The sequence below is a fragment of the Apodemus sylvaticus genome, chromosome 2 (assembly GCF_947179515.1).
Source record: "Apodemus sylvaticus chromosome 2, mApoSyl1.1, whole genome shotgun sequence".
NCBI classification, from domain to species: domain Eukaryota; kingdom Metazoa; phylum Chordata; class Mammalia; order Rodentia; family Muridae; genus Apodemus; species Apodemus sylvaticus.
The window spans coordinates 115006611-115025644 of NC_067473.1; the positions used below are offsets into that span (position 1 = coordinate 115006611).

General features: G+C 41.3%; 1 protein-coding gene across 5 annotated transcripts in view; it reads right to left on the reverse strand.

Annotated features, from left to right (window-relative positions):
* Nucleotides 1–19034, reverse strand: part of Exoc6b (exocyst complex component 6B) — a 521360-nt gene that overhangs the window by 66138 nt on the left and 436188 nt on the right. Inside the window, exon 21 of one of the 5 annotated variants that reach the window (XM_052174158.1) lies at nt 15174–16619. The exons of 3 other annotated variants lie outside the window; for them this stretch is intronic. In XM_052174158.1, coding sequence (XP_052030118.1) covers nt 16503–16619 — 117 coding nt within the window. In that variant the 3' untranslated portion in view covers nt 15174–16502. Of the gene's footprint in view, nt 1–15173; nt 16620–19034 lie in introns of those variants that run through there. One more of the 5 variants, XM_052174156.1, reaches the window with a different exon arrangement.

Below are 19034 nucleotides of genomic sequence, written 5' to 3' on the forward strand. Positions count from 1 at the left end.
TAGACTGCTACTAGAAACTGTTGGTAGGGAGAAATACTAATGGTAACTTGAAACTGGATCAGAAATTCAGAAGAGACATGATAAATAAAGTCTCCACAGCCTGAGGAAATGGATGTTTCATCTGGACCACAGTAGTGCAGAAATACAATCATTAAAGGTGTTTCTGATAAAAATTCAAAGGGAGACTGAAGGTAAGGTGACCCTTATTATAGAGGAGAAAAGGTGGCTGAATCATGTGCTCTACAGCTGAGTATAAAGTAGAACAAGCAAGCAACCCAGGCCAAATATTTAGAGCGTACCCTGATTTCTTACTACTTCTGATGAAAATGTAAGAAAAAAGATAAATGGAAGACATAAGTGGTGAGCAGAATGGAATTAGCAATTGATAATTTGGCAGACTCTTGGTCTACCCATATATAACAAAGTCAGGAAATTGCTATTCTAAAACATGCTGAAGAGATTAAGCCAAGGGTGTGGATGGACAAGCTGCTGGATTGGTAATGTGCTATGAACTCCCAGATTCACTAAGCCATCTCAGCAGAGGTCATGAATAAAGACAAGATAGCCAAGACAGAGCTAGCTATAGAGCCCTCACCTCATAGTGTAGATCCTTGTGGTGTAAGAATCAAGGTTTTTCTATGATGTATCAAAAGAAACACAGACAGTTTGGACTGAAGGGGACAGAGATATGTCAAAGCAAAGAAAGAATGCTGAACTTCAACATTCTACAAGCAGAAAGCTGACTTATAGAAACTACTTAGTTGCAAGTATGTGCTACAAATATATGTAAGACATGGGTATCAAAGTAGAAGCCCAAGGAGCTGGCACAGGCCTAAGGGTTCAAAGGACCCCTAAGCCACTGGTTCAAAGGACAGAGCCGAGGGTCTCAAAAATTGACTCCAGACTTTGAGACCCAAGAGAACTTGTAATGCTGGATTTAAATTCCCTTGGTTGGTGATTTATAATTCCCTAATTTAACAGTACCCTAATTCCCTCATATTCTCTCCTTGAGAAATGTCTCCTCTACTCTGTCCCCTCATATTTTGGACATAGGTGATATGCTTACTAGGTTCACAGACAGAGAGCTTTTGCACCAAGATAGACTATATCCAGATTCTCAGCATCCATGGTGTAGATGATCTGGAATCATTAAATGATAAAACAAGGGACCTTTTGGTAGGATGAAACTGGTGATATTTAGGTGAGACATTAAAGTTAGAGCCATTACAACAATGGGTTTTGCCTTTTTGGCATGATGAAAAATGATGAGTATGTTTTGCCCATGAGATAGATGTGAGTTTTGTGGAACTGAGGGTGGAGTATCACGGGTTGAATAGTGATTCAGAAGATACATGTATTTTATATATATATGATCTCTGAAGGTATAATTTAATTAAGGATTTGGAGATCACAATGTTAAGGGCAAGTCAACTGGTCCTTAATCCAATGACAAATCTCCTCAAATAAGATGGAAAAAAGGTACAGACAGAGGTAGTGGCTAGGTAAGATGCTATCTTAGTCACTGTTCTATTGCTGTGAAAAGATGTCACGACCAAGGCAACTCTTATACAAGAAAGCATTTAATTGGGGGCTTGCTTATAGCCTCAGAGCTTAGTGCACCATTATCATGGCAGAGAGCATGGCGGCAGGCAGGTGTGGTGCTAAAGAAGTAGCTGAGTGCTATATCTTGATTCACAAGCAGGAGAGGTGTTTGTGTGTGATTGTGAGAGCAGTGACAGACAGAGAGACAGAGAAAGACAGAAACTTCAAAGCCAAGTTCCAATGACACAGCTCCTCCAACAAGGCATCACCTCTGAATCCTTCCCAAAAGAGGCATACCAAGCAGGGAACAATATTCACATATCAGGAAGGAGGGAGAGAGGGAAAGAGGGAGGAAGGGAGAGGGAGGGAGGAAGAAAAGGGTGAAGAGGAGGAAGAGGAAGAGGAGGAGGAAGAGGGGAGAGAGAAAGGGGGATGCATCTGGCATGAGCTTTTGAAACCTCAAATCCCACATCTCCAGGGATATATTTCCTTCAACAAGGCTACGGACTGAAACAAGGCCATACTTCCTAATCCTTCTCAAATAATGCCACACTCCTGATGACCAAACATTCACAGACATAGATTTATGGGGACCACTCTTATTTACCACAGGCACCAGAGCTACCAGAAGTTGACAGAGGCCAGGAAGGACTTTCCTTCGAGACTAGACAGAGCAATGAATAGCCCTGCTAACACCTTGATTTTGATCTAGAACTGTTAGAAAAGACATATTTGTGGTAGTTTGCTATAGCAGCCACGAACTAATACAACAGCTAAGACACTATCAAGGTATAAACTTAAGTTCAGAGAAAGGTATAAACTATCAAGGTATAAACTTTAGTTCATAAAAAGTCCAGCAAACAGTCTCTATAGCCATTCATTTGAGGTTTCATGATAGAGCCCAACTAGAGGAAATAAAAGATGGGAGTTCTACCCCTGACTTTAGCTCTGATGGGGACAGATCCCACTTCTCTAGACATTGCGTATCTGTTGAAAGGAGAATAGGGAGGATAAAGACATGAGTAGAGTCCAAAACTGACTGATTATCTGAACCAAAGAGAAGCTTCCTTAGCAATAATCCAGCACTAGCTTACTGGCCGAATGCTCCTGAAACTAATCTAATTCAAAGACATTCCCCTGAATGTGTCCAGATGACCACTGCTCTCTTGGTGCTGAGTTTTACACTTGGATTAGAGACCTAATCCACAGTTTTCAGCACTTACATATCTGTACAGCACTGTGCATGCCTCTATGGACACAACCAGGCTGGAACCCATTTATTCCAGGCCCAAAAACATGGAATCTGGGCCAAAGTAACCTACTACCCTTTGTTCTACTTAAGCAGTCCTGCTCCTAGGCTGACTGCCCTCCTGCCCCATCTCACCTGGGGCTTAAGATCAAGATGACAGTGGCAAAGAGCTTTCTCTTCATAAATGAAAATCACATTTGTAACACAGTATAGGCCAGGTGTAGCAGAGATTATTCAGAGTGTCTGTAAGTGAGGCCTGCCAGCACGGACTTATCACATCTGAGAGTAATATTCTCAAAATCTTTTCCATCTTTCAGAAGTCACACAACTTAAATACATAAAGGAAAATATAACTTCCTTCAGAAAGGCCCGGCTTGAAAGTTGTCTTGTTTTTTAATCAAGGACTGGGCTATCTTCTTGGTTCTCAGAATAACTTTTTCTTCCCTACATTTAATCTCTGACGATATTAGAATTGGATAAATGCCATGTGTTTTAGAGCTGAGATCTAATCGTTAATATTAGTCGATACTTAGTAAACTCAAGTGTATCAGCATGAAAAACCACTGGCAGTCTGGGGGTCATTAAATCAAAGACAACATATTCTGATATTTACCAGCAGCTGAATGCAATGTGCTAACAAGGCCTGTTAACACATTAAGCTTGAATTACATGTCTGTCAGCTCCCTCAAGATCCTAATGGAGGCAGCTTATGAAGTCTGTAGTAGGGAAGACTCAAGGAAGATCAATGAAACAGCATCCTCTTCTTTGACTCATAGAGATCAAAGCAGGAATTAGTTCACCCCAAATCACCCATCTCCTCAGGCCCGAGCTAGTCGCTAGCTAAAAGATAGTACAAAGTGAACACATAAGGTAACAGAGAGTTTTCTGGTCCCTGCATCCCAAGTCCTTGAGGAGCAGCCCTGAAATAGGCATGGAAATACCCCAGTGGGGACCACCTTAGAACTTCACTTCTGAGATTTTTTTTTTAAGCTGGAGGCTGGTTCATTCTCCAAAATTTCACAGCGTCTTTTAGTAATATAGAGCAGGTTGTTATGCAATGCATATGTTAGATTTGTGTAGTTCCCTGCTTGGAGAGGTTTATGTCTATCTTGAGCCTCAGAATGCTCACTAACTGAAAAACAATAATGAGAAGTGGTGTTGGAAGGCCCCTATGCACTCTGTTGTGGCTGTAACTACTTTCCAGCTCCATGTCACCATCAACATTTCTCAAATAATCTTAAACATACAGAAATGTTGAGCAATTTTCTTTTTCTGATTTGGGTGTAGGTATCCCAGGCTGGCCTGAAACTTGCTATGTAGCTGGATAACCTTGAATTCCTGACCCTCCTGCCTCTACCTCCCATATGCCACCAGGTCTAGTTTACATGGTTTTGGAGATAGAAGTTGAACAACTTAACAGTAAATGTACATATACACAATATCTAGCTTCTACAGTTTATCTATATTTTATTTATTTATAATGCATAGATTTACCCTTTCTTGATATTTCTCAAATATTCTAATTATAATCAATTTCATCACACATATCATTGCCTCCTGTCAATATTCTTTTGTAGTTCTACTTTTTATTTGTGGGTCAAATTTACAAATAATGAAATGTTCAAATCTTTTTTTTTAATTCGGTATATTTTTTATTTACATTTCACATGATTTCCCCTTTTCTAGCCCCCCTCCTCCCAAAAAGTCCGGTAAGCCCCCTTCTCTCCCCCTGTCCTCCCACCCAACCCTTCCCGCTTCCCCGTTCTGGTTTTACCGAATACTGTTTCACTGAGTCTTTCCAGAACCAGGGGCCACTCCTCCTTTCTTCTTGTATCTCATTTGATGTGTGGATTATGTTTTGGGTATTCCAGTTTTCTAGGTTAATAACCACTTATTAGTGAGTGCATACCATGATTCACCTTTTGAGTCTGGGTTACCTCACTTAGTATGATGTTCTCTAGCTCCATCCATTTGCCTAAGAATTTCATGAATTCATTGTTTCTAATGGCTGAATAGTACTCCATTGTGTAGATATACCACATTTTTTGCATCCACTCTTCTGTTGAGGGATACCTGGGTTCTTTCCAGCATCTGGCAATTATAAATAGGGCTGCTATGAGAAATGTTCAAATCTTAAGCATACAGTTAAGATAATTTTTTATTAGATATATTTTTTATTTACATTTCAAATGTTGTACCCTTTCTTGGTTTGCCTCCCTCCAAAAATCCCATAACCTATCTCCCCTCCCCCTGTTCCCCAATCAACCCACTCCTGCTTCCCTGGCCTGGTATTCCCCTCCACTGCAGCATGGAGCCTTCCTAGGACCAAGGGCCTCTCTTCTGATAAATTCTGACAAATGCATATTCAGTTATAATATAAACTTCTGTGAGAACTTTTTTTTTTGCTATCACTCCCAACTCTTTAGTAGCAGCCATTGTTTTGATTTTCCCCACACAGACAAGATTTGCTTGATCTATAACAATTATAGTCACTTACTGCAAGATTTAATACAGGCAAGATTATGAAATAAACCTTTCTTAATATTTGTTGTTCCATATACTATTTTAGAAATGTGACCATATTGTCTTATGAATCAGCAGCTATTTCTTTTTTATTGGAGGGTAGAATCTCATTGTTTAAAAATATAATACAACTTATGTATTCTTCTGTGGTGGACTCTAAAGATGTTTCACTTTTTACACTTAGGAATACAGTTGTTGTAAGCATTATTTTCCAAGTGTCTGTGGACTACTGTTTTTGTCGTGGGTTTTAAGGTTGGTTTATAACAGAGTTGCATAAGGAACTGCTAAGCTGTTTTCCACAGTGCCTGGCATCCCATTGACAATGCTTGGGAATGGTGGCTACTGAACTCAGCCCAAGTTTTACCTGTGTAATGGAGCCCCAGCTAGTCTAAGCCCAGCATGCCACTGTGTTTTCTTTGCAGAAGTTATATTCCTGCTCCATGCTCATATATGACAATAAAACAGCACTTTAATTACACAGCATCTAAGCATAGATACTGGAGAGATGTGTGCACATATGAGATGAAGGTGATGGCATGTGGGTCCTGCTGCCTTTGGAGCAACATCACAGGTGAAGTAATGCTAATCAGAGTGCTAGGAAGAATGAATGGTGATCTACTTTTAAAAGTTGGCACTTTGAAGCTAGCCTATAGCAAAACAGTTTTGATTGTATAGAGAATCATGAATTCAAAATCTGTGAAATCATAACATTGTTTTTTAAAAACGTCACCACAAATATCAAGTTCAAAGATAAAGAACCCCTTTGCCTGTCCCAAAGGCCAATGATCTAGACAGGATTTCAAACACCCTGCAAGTGAAATGGTAAGAAAATATCACAGACAACACAGACTCCAGCAGATTTCAGCAAGTTGATGGGAGAAGGGAAAAAAGCCATCTAGATCATTTGATAAGAGAACAGAGAAGATCCTGGCAATTCTCTCGTAATAGCTGCAATTCTTGGTAACTTAATCCTGGGGAAGGAGGTGAGGTGAAGAAATTCCCACACACAAGAGTGCATCCCAAAGGGCTTTCCCACAGATAACACCCCCACAATATGGGAGCCTCACTTTTGTCTGGTGATAATCTATGGAATTCTCTCTAGACGGGGAGTCAGCTTAGAGACTGCTATAATGCCGCATGACATCCACCATGTGAGCCTCCGCTGTCTGTTAGAGATGAGGAGATGAAGCCGATGTTGACAAGGACTATAAACTAAGCAGCTCCAAACACACCCCCAGGCTTCCAGAGCACAAAGCTACAGTAATCATTTCAAATGACCCCCAACTATTTGGAATTTCATACCATCAAGTCAGATGAACCAAAATTGCTACCACCTGTAAAGATCCAAAGAAATAAAAAAAAAATCACTTACAAGGAGGAAAAAGAGCATGGCAGATGTGCTTGGCAGAGGGAAGAGGAGAAGTGTGGGCTTGGAGCACCCCCTCCAGGGAACATGTGACATACTAGCTTTAGAGACCTAGTCTGTCATGGTGAAAAACAATGCCATATGCCTCATCTATCCTTATAAAGGATTTTAAAACGTTTTAGAAATATTACAGCTCTTTTAGGATCACAAAAGTAAGGGTTGGAAAGAGTCTGTTCACTCAAAATATATGATAGGTTTTGGGATTTGGCAAAGACCTTAGGGACCATTGACTGTAACTTGCTGTCCAATAAGAAATGCCTCTTGTAAACTTGACTCATTTCTGTACAACACCTCCAGTGTGAGGAAAACTCAGGTGGCTCCAATCCTAGAGGTACAACCTGAAACAGGTGCTTCACACTGAGGCCATATGCTTGCCTGGAAACCAGGATAGGGCTTGATTAGCAAGCAACAGAAGTGATTACTGCATAATTCTTAACCAGACCTATTTAGATTTGAAGCTGGAGATAATGAAGTATAGACTGCTCTCTTTGCCAACAAATATCCAGTGTTTTACACAAGGTTTTTAGACTCTTACTAGCTCAACTAACTTCATTATAAATGAACTTGGTCAGGATTCTTTTGTGGCTTTAAATGAGATGGCAGGTCTTAGGCATAAGCTTATTACTTAGCATAGCTAATTGCCTCCCATCACATTACATTCTCAGTGTATGACAGATGTCAACAAAGGTTACAGTAACTGTAACACATACAGAAGCAGGTGATAGCAGAGACAGAAACAGGGCATCTCTCTCCTGATCCTCACTGCCTATCTCATGCTTGAATAACCCACTAGTCAGAAAGCCAGACGGTTCCTTCCATCAGGTAAAAGAGTACAGCGGAGAGAATTATCTGAGGACTGAGAACCACTTCTAAGCCAAAGTGGTGGCTCAGGACTCTCATCTAATTTAGGAGGTAGGAGGTTCAAGTTTATTCTCTACTATAGAGCAGAGCTGAAGCCAGCCTGGGCAGGACTATATCAGATTCTGTCACAAAATAAAATAAATAAGCATTCAAAAATCCAAAACAACAACAACAACAACAACAAAAGCATGTCTCTAGACCAGATTAATTATTGCTTTTTTTGGGTTTCTACCACTGCCTAGAAAGGAAAAGAATGTGAGCTCAAGGGCACCTCTCTAAGTAAAAGCTCAACAGGATCAAGTGTGCAGAGGATCAGAAGGTTTGAGCAGCTGTACTCTTTGGTTAGGAGGTCCAGGGCAGTCCAATCAGATTCCCTGGACCTGCCTACTAAATTGTCAACACCAGAGTAACCAGGCAAAGGCATCCTTTATGTTAAAGGCAGTAATAATAATAGTAGCCCATAAGCTGCACTTATACTTACTCAGTATAAATGTACTTGATAGACAGTGTGACATTACCTCTGGAGTTATAACTAAGCTTGGGAGCACTGGTAAAATAGCCTTACTGCATAATATCTAGGAACTGGCAGAGTTACTTTCATTGTATAGCTTTCTTACCTCCTACAAGTTCTGAATACACCCCTCAAATACACATGGAATTAATTTAATATATACTTACCAAAAAAAAATCAGCAATACAAAAAGCATCAATAAGTGAAAGTCACACAAAAGAGGGCCTGTCAGGAAGGAGCTCAGTAGTGTTCATATGACAAGTGCACAGACAATGAGCAAAGCACAGGGTATCAAAGAACATGCATGCACAGAATACAAATAGGCAGAGTGAAGCAACATGTGATCTGGATGTGGGCCCAATTTTGCTGGCATGGGACTGAGGGAAGGAGCCTGCAGGGTGCAGGAAGCCCTTCTCTATAGATGAGCTAAACTGTCCCTATGAAGTCCTAGAGTGAGAGTAAGTGAGCTGCCTGTCCCAGTGTGGTCTCTGAGAGGCCTGAGCATCTCATGGCTGAAGAGGAGTTGCTGGGAAGAGACTCTGCTTCATGGTCAAAACTGATTCCCAGTCCTTGAAGAGGGACACTGATGTGGTTGGAGGAAAGAAAGAACACAACAATTGAGCTAGGGCAAGCCATGCTATCCTTCCCTTCCTGCCCCTCGGCAGGCAAATAAGCAGAATACTTTATGCTGGATGCAAGCCAGTCTCATCCCCAAAGCAGTGGATTTTATAAGCCAAATCACAAACAGAAACTAAATCTAGGAATGCAGATTTCACTGAGAAATCCAAAAGAGAAATATCAATTGTCAATTCATTCCCAAAGGAACTAGGAGGAGAGGTTGAATAAAAGTTCCATAAAGCGCAGTCCAAAAGCCCTCATTGTTTACTGCATGGTAAATCATAATGGCAGGAGTGGTCTTCTCTTGTTACACTGGAAAGTAAGCTAGAAGCAGATAAAGTCACAGCCACAGCCACTGACTACAGTAAACGAATACTTTATACAGCCTGCAGAATGCTGAGACAATGCACAGGCTCAAGGCACCCAGCCACTCCTGTGAAGAAAGAAAACCAAACCAAACCCTCTCCCTTCCTCAGATCCTGCCACAGGCATCACAGTAAAGCATTCTGACAGTCAAAATGCCATGAAGATCCTGAAAGCAGTTGGCTAGGGATACCACAGAGTTGGCAGATCCTGAATCTGGGCATAAGCTATTTTATTTCCTTTTTCTGAATTAAAGAAAGGGCCTATCCCTGAATGTATATAAAAAAGATAGTGTACCAAAGAAAGAAGAATTGTCATGTTTACTCAACTCTGTCTTGTCTGTTGAGCTAATGTCTACCATTCTGCTTGCTAAATGGGATATCAACACAGCTACTTCTATACCCAACACCAATGCCATCTGCACCTCTCATCTTTGACTATATTTCCATACTTTCCCCCACATTAAAAAAAATTTCACATACATAAGCAAAGGGTGATTTAACAAGAAAATCATTTTATTTCCAAGGATTCCAAGCTTGAAGATGTCTAGGAAACACTCATATGTATGGATGAACAATGAAAATGTTCAACAAGGTGCTTTCTGAGACAACAAAACCAAAAAGAACTTAAATGTTCTTGGACAGAAGAATAGCAAGCTTCAACTACTGACATAAGGAAGACTAAGAGGAAAAATCAGATGGCATTAAGGCACAGAGAGTGTTGCCATATTATACAGTGTGATGCACAAGATCTGAAGAACACACAACACAATATTGCATAGGCAATCAGAGAAAGTAAACAGAAAGGTAAATGTGGTAAATGTCCAACTCAAGCTATGAATGGCTTGTTTCAGCCTGACACTATGTATGCTGTAGGGTGTTCCTTCTTTTCCTTCAATTTTATATTCTTACTATTTTTATCTATTTTAAAATAAAGGTAAAATTTCCAGTATAGACAGCGGGAATATTGTTTATTTATTTTTATAAATTTCCCCCCAAAACTAAGTCTCAACGAAGCCAAGATGCTACTTTAAGCTACACAGAAATTCATCCCTTATGCATAAGAATCCTGAACTAAGGTAAAGGTTGAACTACTGACATCTCCTTGAAACTTCAAGGCAGAGTCCATGGTTATCTGAATATTTGCTGTTGCAGACCTGTAGTAGCTAGCTGTCAGTTGAGCTTCTGGATGAGGTCACAGAAAGGTAGACATGGAACAGTACACTCATATCTCAGGCTCCAGAAGGCCTGGCTTAGATTCCTTGATTAGCTACTTAGTGTGACTGGCCAACTTGTTTAACTTTTTTGAGTTTCCATTTCCCCATCAATAAAATGTTAATAATTTTATCTTACATGGGCTCAGGAGAGTGACTTGAGATAACATGTAAATACACTACTTAGTTTTTGCCTAGTACATGGTAAATCCTTGAAGAGTGGCATATGGTAAACAAGGGAAGATCTTTGAAAAGTAGTGATCTGTTAAGTCATCATGTTTGAGTGGCATGACAGAGCCCAACAGTACATCCATCAGGGGAGTAAGGGATGAACATGGACAAGGAACCTCCAAATATGCTCTGGCCTCCCTTGCCATCCTGTCAGCCCTGTTCTAACCTGGGAAAACAAGCTAGAATATTCAAGATCAAAGACTACAGAGATGAGCCTGTGGAGGCTCTGAACCACTGAACTTTTCAGAAACTTGGGTTCTAAAGGTCATAGTAATTGGAGACTTCCTCTTGGCAGAATTTAAAACTCCTGGGTAGACAAATGTGGCCCTGGGAGGACCCTACCCTGAATCATAACACAGGATCCCGAGCAAAGGCCATCAGGCTGCTCTAGACCATGTCTCCTAAGACTGTCATTGTTCTTCTAGAAAGAGAGGTGGGCTGTGTCAGTTCCCAACTGCTAACATTAAATGTTCAGAATAAAAACCTAAAGTGTGAACTCTTGAGACATATTAAACCACAGATTTTGAAGAAACCACTAGTGGGGCTACTCCCTCATTTACCTCCGTACCCCCACTCCACTACCCAGAACTCACTAGGAGTCTCTGTTGAAAACATAACAAAATTGCTTTCTTATCAGCAGTTCCTTTTTCAAAGGGTATCAGCAGAAGATACCAATGTCCTCGAGTTACTAATCTTTAGCATTCAGTGGTCAGAATTGTAAAAAAAAAAATGACTATCATAAAAAAATTAATAAGAGCTGAAAAAAAAGAAAAAAAAAAAGAAAACAAAGCTGCACCTAGATGGTGTGGAGGAGAGGACACATCTAAGTGAATTTCAAGTTGACATTTGCATTTCTGCTTTCTTCATCTTTATGTGCATCAGACAGCATGGAAGGGAGAAATTAAAAGCTTAAGCAAAGTTCCTTAAGTTTCCAAATATAAAAGTGCTTGAACACTACTCTTCTCCAGAGATGCCTTCCACTCCAGAGTTGGTGATGTGCATCCCTGATTGTGGGAGGGGGAAAACCAAGGAGCATGTGGTGGGAGGCATCTAGTGCTAGCACCAAGGCCAAGAAGAACAGGGGTTTTAGAAATCTTTCCCACTGATTTGTGGGCATGTGTTCTTCCTGTATACTGCTCTGCATTCTCTCAGAAATTTTCATCAAGGACTGGAAGATTACAGGGAGTCTTGCATATTAGAGTCCTGGGGTGAAGTGAGCACATGCTCTATAGCATCTCCTTGGGGGAAGGGCAGTGGAGGGTAAGAGCTGCTTTGCCAAAACAAATGCTTCCCAGGTAAGAAAGATGTTTTACAGACTGAAGGGATGGAAGAAGGAAGGGTTGAAATAAGGAGGAAGAAGAGAGAAAGGTAGGGGTTTAAAGAAGGAAGAAAGTAGGAAGGGAAGGAACACAAAAGGAAAAGGAGGAAGGAGGAGGGAGGAGGAAAGAAGGAGGAAGGAGGAAGGAACAGTGGTGGTAAATACAAAGATAAAATCTACTCGCTTTTCTGATTTTAGAATAAAAAGCACCTTGTTATAAGATGCTGGTGCTAAGCAATGTTGCCATAGGGAAAAGTTGCATGTTCATTATGATTAATGCTTCTGGGTTTGGATATGCAGCTCACAGAGAAATGTTTTTCACCAAACTTCTCTGTAAAAGTTGCTCTATAGCCAAGCTAAGTCAAAGCAGTGCTGGACAGGAACAGGCTGCAAGGTCCTGGCAGCTCCTCTTGTGTACTTCGCACGGCCAAGGTCACCTAGAGGTGAGGCTGAACTCCCACTTGGCCTTTTTGCTTTTCTTCTCCCCTCCCCTCCCCCACACTGGGACGACAGATCTGGCTTACCCTATGCTTCTGCAGCATTATCTCCCAGGACTGTATCTGACCAGGTCAGGGGAAACAGGAAAGGAGACTGGATATGGTCTGGGTGTGACAAGGTCCCTCCCAGCCTTATCAGGGAGGGAAGAAAGTGAACCCACCTGGTAAACTTCTGGCCGAGTAGAGAAGCAAGGTGAGCCAAGGTGCCAGAGGGTTATGAAGAGGTCACCTTGGATAAGTGCCCAGTGCTTGCAGGACTCAGCCCATAACCTTTTCACGTTACAAAGATGCATTTCCTGTTGGGTTTCTTTCTCTTTCCCTGTCTCAATTGCAGAGCATATTGGGTGCACTGGGAAACTTCTCTTTTATGAATGAAATCCTATTATAGTAATTCATTCAGAAAATCCTCAGGTCACTGGCAGAGGTTAAAATGCACAGGGTGGAAGAGTCTCTGCTCTCTCACTACCTCACTGGTCTGACCCTGAACCTACCCAGTGTCACCTCATACACCATTCAGCTCGGTTTGCCCAGGGTTTCTTTCCTATAAACACATAGTCCTTATTATTTATTTCCAAACTGTTTCTGTTGCCTGTTTCCAGATCCCTGGAGAGGAGGATAACTGGGACTTAAGGGCAGGAAAAGAAACAGATTAAGTTCCAGAGCTGTGCTCTTCTATATTTAGGGGCTGAGGATCAGTTGAGAGGGAGTCCTAAGTCTGGCCCAAACAGGAACATAGCAATATTGTTCTGTTACGCTAATTTTTTATACAACTGGCTATTTCCAAATGAAATCCAAACTAGACAAAAATACTAATTTCCTCCTATTAAAGTCTAGTCTCAAATACTGCAAATACTAAAGGAAAGAAAAAGTTTGGGTTTTGAAACTCACATTGGATTAATGAGCAAGTGTAAGATGAAAGTAAAAATTCTGCAGATTGCTCTAGCATGATTGTCTTTGGAGTCTGAGTCAATCAATTACAGTAATAATCTATACCCAACTAGAGGAACTTCTCACACCTAGGTACCCACCAAAGTGGTGGAGTCTGTGCTGAGATGCAGAGTATGCCCAGGACCTTCAGCCAATAGTTTAAAAAGCAAATACTACATTAACATGCCTTGCTTTTAACTTCTAAGCATCTTTCCCATCAGAGTTACCTGGGTTCCTTTTAATGCTACCCCTACCACCCCCCCACACACAAATCTTTTCATTTGTTTGTTTATGCAGTGAACAAATAAGCACTGAACCACTACTGTGTGTCAAGAACCAAGACAAATATATCAAAATAGGAAAACAACATTGTCTTATATAGTTTACAGCTGAGTGGAAGAGACACAGAAAAGTGGATATGGCACCACCTGAGGTACTATGATGGCATTCTGTTGGTATTAACAGGTGCAGGCTTAAGTGAAGTGGGGGTGGGCAGCCATTAGACAGATTATAAAAGGCAAGTAAATGTTTGCAAAGAAACTACACACACACACACACACACACACACACTCAAAGTAAGAAACTTCATTATGTCTACATGGAGGCAGGGCCTACTGGGGAAGATGCTCAGTCCCTAACTAATAAGGTGCAAGTACATAAGGGCTAAAAAATAGCCTTCCCTGGAAGCCAACCTTTGATTTGTTGCTATACTAGGCTGCAGTCTTTCTGAAGTTGAAGTAGGCAAAGGACACAGTGAATGTCCCAAGCACAGTTATACCAATCTTCCCTAAAAACCTTGTTCCTGAGTGCAGTGAGTCTGCTTACCTCACAATGTGCCTCCTCCTGAGGAGGGTGCTTGAGGGGGGCAGAATAGAGAGGTGATTAGTTAAATTTGTATTTTAGCAAGGCTACTTTGGCAGCTATAAGTGTATAAGAAAACACCTTGGGAATTAATGAGGTATATCTTTGTGTGTGTCTAGAGAGTATTCTCAGAGAAGCTTAACCAGGGAGGGAGACTCATCCTGAACACAGGTCTCTCTTAACATTCCATAGGCTGGGTCCAGGACTCTTTAAAAAGGGACAAAGGAGAGGTGTGTACAGTCACTTCCTACAGCTTTTTGACTTCAGACAGAGACCACTGCTCTATACTCCTACTGCTAGGCCTTCCCAAAGATGATGAACCATGCTTCCTCAAACCCTTAAGTCACTTCCCACCATAGAGTTAGAGTATAGAAATCCGCTAGTATCCAAATAAGACCCCAAGGTAGAACTGGACAGCCTGTTTCTTCAATGCTACACTGATCTTGTCACACCTACTTATTTACAGCTGAACAGTCTAGTCCATATCTGAGCTTGCATATCAGACTGAGGTGAGACACACTAGACAAATACAAAGTGCTTTCTTTCCAACAGACATAAATTTTCCCAGGTAGTTAATAATGCTCAATCAGCAGCCTAGCAAAAGGACACTGACTCAATGGACTCCTGGCTTCTTGTGAGGACACTCACTTCAGCAAGTTCACACACACACACACACACACACACACAGAGAGAGAGAGAGAGAGAGAGAGAGAGAGAGAGAGAGAGAGAGAGACAGAGGGGGTTCAAGAGGGTGTGTGTGGAGGGAACGACTCTGCTATGCTGGTGGAAGAGGCACCAGGTTGTTAAGAGCTGTCGCATGTGCCTGAACTAAAACTTAAAAAGTCTTGCTAGGATTTTAACTCAGGCTCTCACTCAGACATCCACTACTTAGCTATATATCCCCAGTCTCAGAACTCCTTTTCAAACAAGAAAACGTCAGTGTTCCTTACATACTTGGTGATGAGGCAAAGCTTTAAACTTAGATCATTTGGATGCTATGAATAGAGGAATTTCACTCAGTAATAAAATCCACTTCAGATTATTATTCGTTGTTTATTAGACCAACAGGAGCTTTCATTCTAGCCAGCCCGTCAAAGGTGCAGAGTGAACTAAACAGCTTGTTTAGTCTAACAATGGATGTTCTCAGCCAAAACAAGGAGGGACCCAAATTTTCGCTTTTATAAAAGAAGACTTTACCATGGGATGACATAATTAGAAAGAAAAGAGGCAATGGCAGTTGCAACTGAATAGTGCAGTTCTTTCCTTGTTCTATGTGACAAAGCATAAGACAAATTCAGTCTCAGGCAGTGACAGGGTGTCAGCAGTGACTCTGGGAATGAACTATGCAAGGTGTTCCCTTAATCATTGGTATCTAGAGAACCATTATTGGATTTGTTGAGTATCTGAGGAGGCTACATGTTCATTTTAAAATACAATTTTTATGGACAAGGCAGAGAGAAGTTTACTGGAGACTGATGATCACTCTACACCATACAGCTCCTTTCCATGTCAAATACTTGCAGAAATGTGTCCAGTTCAAGTCTCTATGGACCACTTAGAGTCTGGCAGCACCTCCCTGCTCTCTATGGTAATAACAGTGTTTTTGTCTTTTTTAGAGCATGTAGATGTTATTGGATTTCCACCTTCAATGATCTTAGGTGCCTTCACTTCAGGAATGAATTCATAGAACAGGCAAGTAGAGTCATTTTACTTAGCAGTTTTCACACATTATATTCATACAGGCGTGGACAGTCAAAACTCATCTTTATTTTCTGATTAGTGCTGCTCAGTTAATCCTCAGCCCTCTTACAGTCAGCACTAACAGAGATATAATCTTTCTGAAAGTACAATTGGCCCCGGACATATCCTGATTTCACCTGTTCAGGTCTCTGGGTATTCAATAAAACAAGTTCAGCCGCTGTGCCAAGAGGCCACACAGAGTTCAAGGTAACACCTCACAGCCATCAGTAGGTTAATTATAATTTCATTTTCAAACACACCGACAGCATGCTTGTTTCAACTCCAAATGACCTTACCTGCTTTTTTTCGGGGGAGGGGGTCTATATGGAGTAAATTTCTGTCAGCAAATTGAAAGGCCACTCAGAGTTCACTGTAGCAATTCATATTTTTAACTGGTTGCCCAGACCTAAATCTTCACCTCCACAAATTCCAGAGAGACCTTAGAGCTGTGAAGGAAGTATGGAACAGGGATGAAGTTGGAAGGGCTGGGGACAGGAGGGTGACAAAGCAAGAAGATGGCAGTTGTCTTCTGCAGCTTCAAGGGGCTCAGGGCCAATACTTGAGAGAAAGGGCCGGCACTTTTCAGGTGGAGTCTTATGGAAGCTTCTAGATACTTGAAGCATTACCACCAGAAACAAAACTGGCTTAGAAGCAGACTCATGCTATGTGCTGAAGTGACTTGAACATGGAGGCTTGACTCTGCTTGATGGGCAATATGTACAAAGTTTACTTCAGTTTTCTGCGGGTCAGAGGAGAAAAACACAAATGAACAGGGATTTTGTGTGAGGAAGGGCTCTTTGTCCTGTCAAGGAGGCTTAACGGCTGTGAGCATCAAAGAGAAAAGCCAACTTAGGTCATCACCTTCTGCCTGTACTACCTATATCACAGGAAAAAATTTAATTTTGTGGAAATCTTTTCTAGAAACAACTGACCCATTTTCTCACCTAACTCCCACATCCTGAACAAGAGGCCCCAGAGGTTCTGTTCAAGCATGGCTTCCTGGGCTGAAGGATGGAGAGCGAGTGGTTAAGTGTGCTTACTGTCGCTCCAAGGACCCAGCTTACATTTCTAGCACCCATGTCAAGTGACTTGTAACAGAGCTGCAACTCTGTGGGATATGATGTCTTCTATACACGTATCTTAACACATACACAATCAAATTGAAAACACATATATAAAAACTTTAAAGAGAATACTTTCTACATATTGTATCTGTTTCCCCCCCCCCCCTTGGAGATGAGTCAGATATAGCTCTAGCTAGTCTTGAACTCTATATTCTTCTGTCTGAAGTTTCCCAAATGCTACGCATTACTGAGGTGAGCTAACACAGCCAGTCCTTGCTTGTGTATCATAGTCTTCATTTCATAGAGCTTAATTTTTATTTTTATTTATTTATTTTTTTTAGTTTATCTTTCGCATGCTGTCACATCTCAGATGCTCATACTGTGAAACAGGTCACATTGTAAATCGACTGAGAGACAGAACGTAAGAACAGAGCCTACTAGAGCACTGGAGATGTCACCAATGTCACTGTTGGCATAGGGCTTTGCCTCGGGTTTCCTAGAAATCTTTTCTGGAGTTTTGCTTCCTCGAGGGCTGGGCTGTAGTTGCAGTTTACAGTACAATCTGTCCTGTCAAGCCTGTCTGACAGTGTTCCACATTCCTTCTGAGGGCACTTCTCTTGTAAGACAAGAGCTTAACAAGTCTTTCTCTTTTCAAGCTTGCCTGCAGTTATCCCAACACTGCTTTTTCAAAGAAGGAAGGTCATTTCTGGTTGCTCTTAGGTGCCCCCCACATAACACCTAAATGCCTTGTTGATGTATAAGAACACTAATTTAAAACTTCAGTTTCAGACCCTGATCTCTTTTTCTTCAAAAGAATTTTATGAAGAAGTCTATACATAAAACACAGTGCAAAGTTGCTGAGACAGAGCTGGTCTAAATCATGTAGACTGCTGAGCTTGACTCTTCCTCACCTTGGATTTCTGTGCCTACTGTACTGTACGTGGCAGGGCCACCTGTTTCTATGTAGCATAGCCTCAAACTAGGTGGGAACATATGTTTGTTTGGGAGGACAGAAGCTGTCCAGATGTGACAAGAATGTTCCACATAAAGCTGTATGAGTAATTGTGTCAGAACATTCTACCATTAAGCTATCATCTTGAGCTGGGGTTCAAGTGTGGAATGTCCAAGACAGGCTTGTGTATTTGAACAGTGGCTCTCAGCTGGTGGCACTTTGAGAGAGGTGGAACCTGGATGGCAGAGTCACTGGGGGCGAGTCTTACCTTTACTTCTCTGTACTGCCATGAGAAGGGCTCCTCCAGTTTGCACCATGGCTGGGAGCTGAGGTATGTCATTCCCATCACTGAGGAGTAAAAACTCCTAAAACTATAAGCCTTTAACTTCCTCTGCAAGGTAATTTCTTACAATGAAAAAAACAAAACAAATACAAGTGGACAAGGTGCTTGCCTGCCTAGCATGGAGAAATCTATGGACTCCATCCTCAGTATTATGTGCATGTGTTAGGTGGAGACTGCAAAAGCCAAACACAGCACCCATGATCTCTTGAGGGCAGGAACTTTGTTTATGTTATTGCTCTACAATACCTAGCTCATACTAAGAGTACAGTAGACAGCTGGCACCTTAAACTAAACAAATATATTATCTGGATAGGAAAAGCTTTGGACACAGAATTTGTTCTTTTAAGGAGGTAGGGATGAAACTAAAGATTATTTAACATCACTTAGGTTTCTTTTTAGAATTGAGAATGTCTGGCAAAGTAGAGGAGATGGAAAAGGACTAGGAAAGGACAAGGGCCTGACAAGAGAAGCAAAGGGAGTAAATCTAACCATGGGAATGCCAAAGGAGTAGTTGGGTGTGCTACAGGTGTTTACTGCTTCAGGCTCAAGTGATGCCATTCCTATCGCTGGGACTCTGACAGCTCAGGACTTTGTAGCTACATTTTATCACAATTCTATTAAAAAACAACAACAAGAACCAACAAATGTCCATAGTCTTTGTATGGATCAAGGTCTAAATTTTCTTTATTATTTCAAGTCTAATTTCTTCTCCACTCCTTATACAACTAAAAATCCCTGGTTGAGTGTCAAACCAAGAAAAATAATATAAAGTTTGGTGTTCATTTTAAGAGCTTA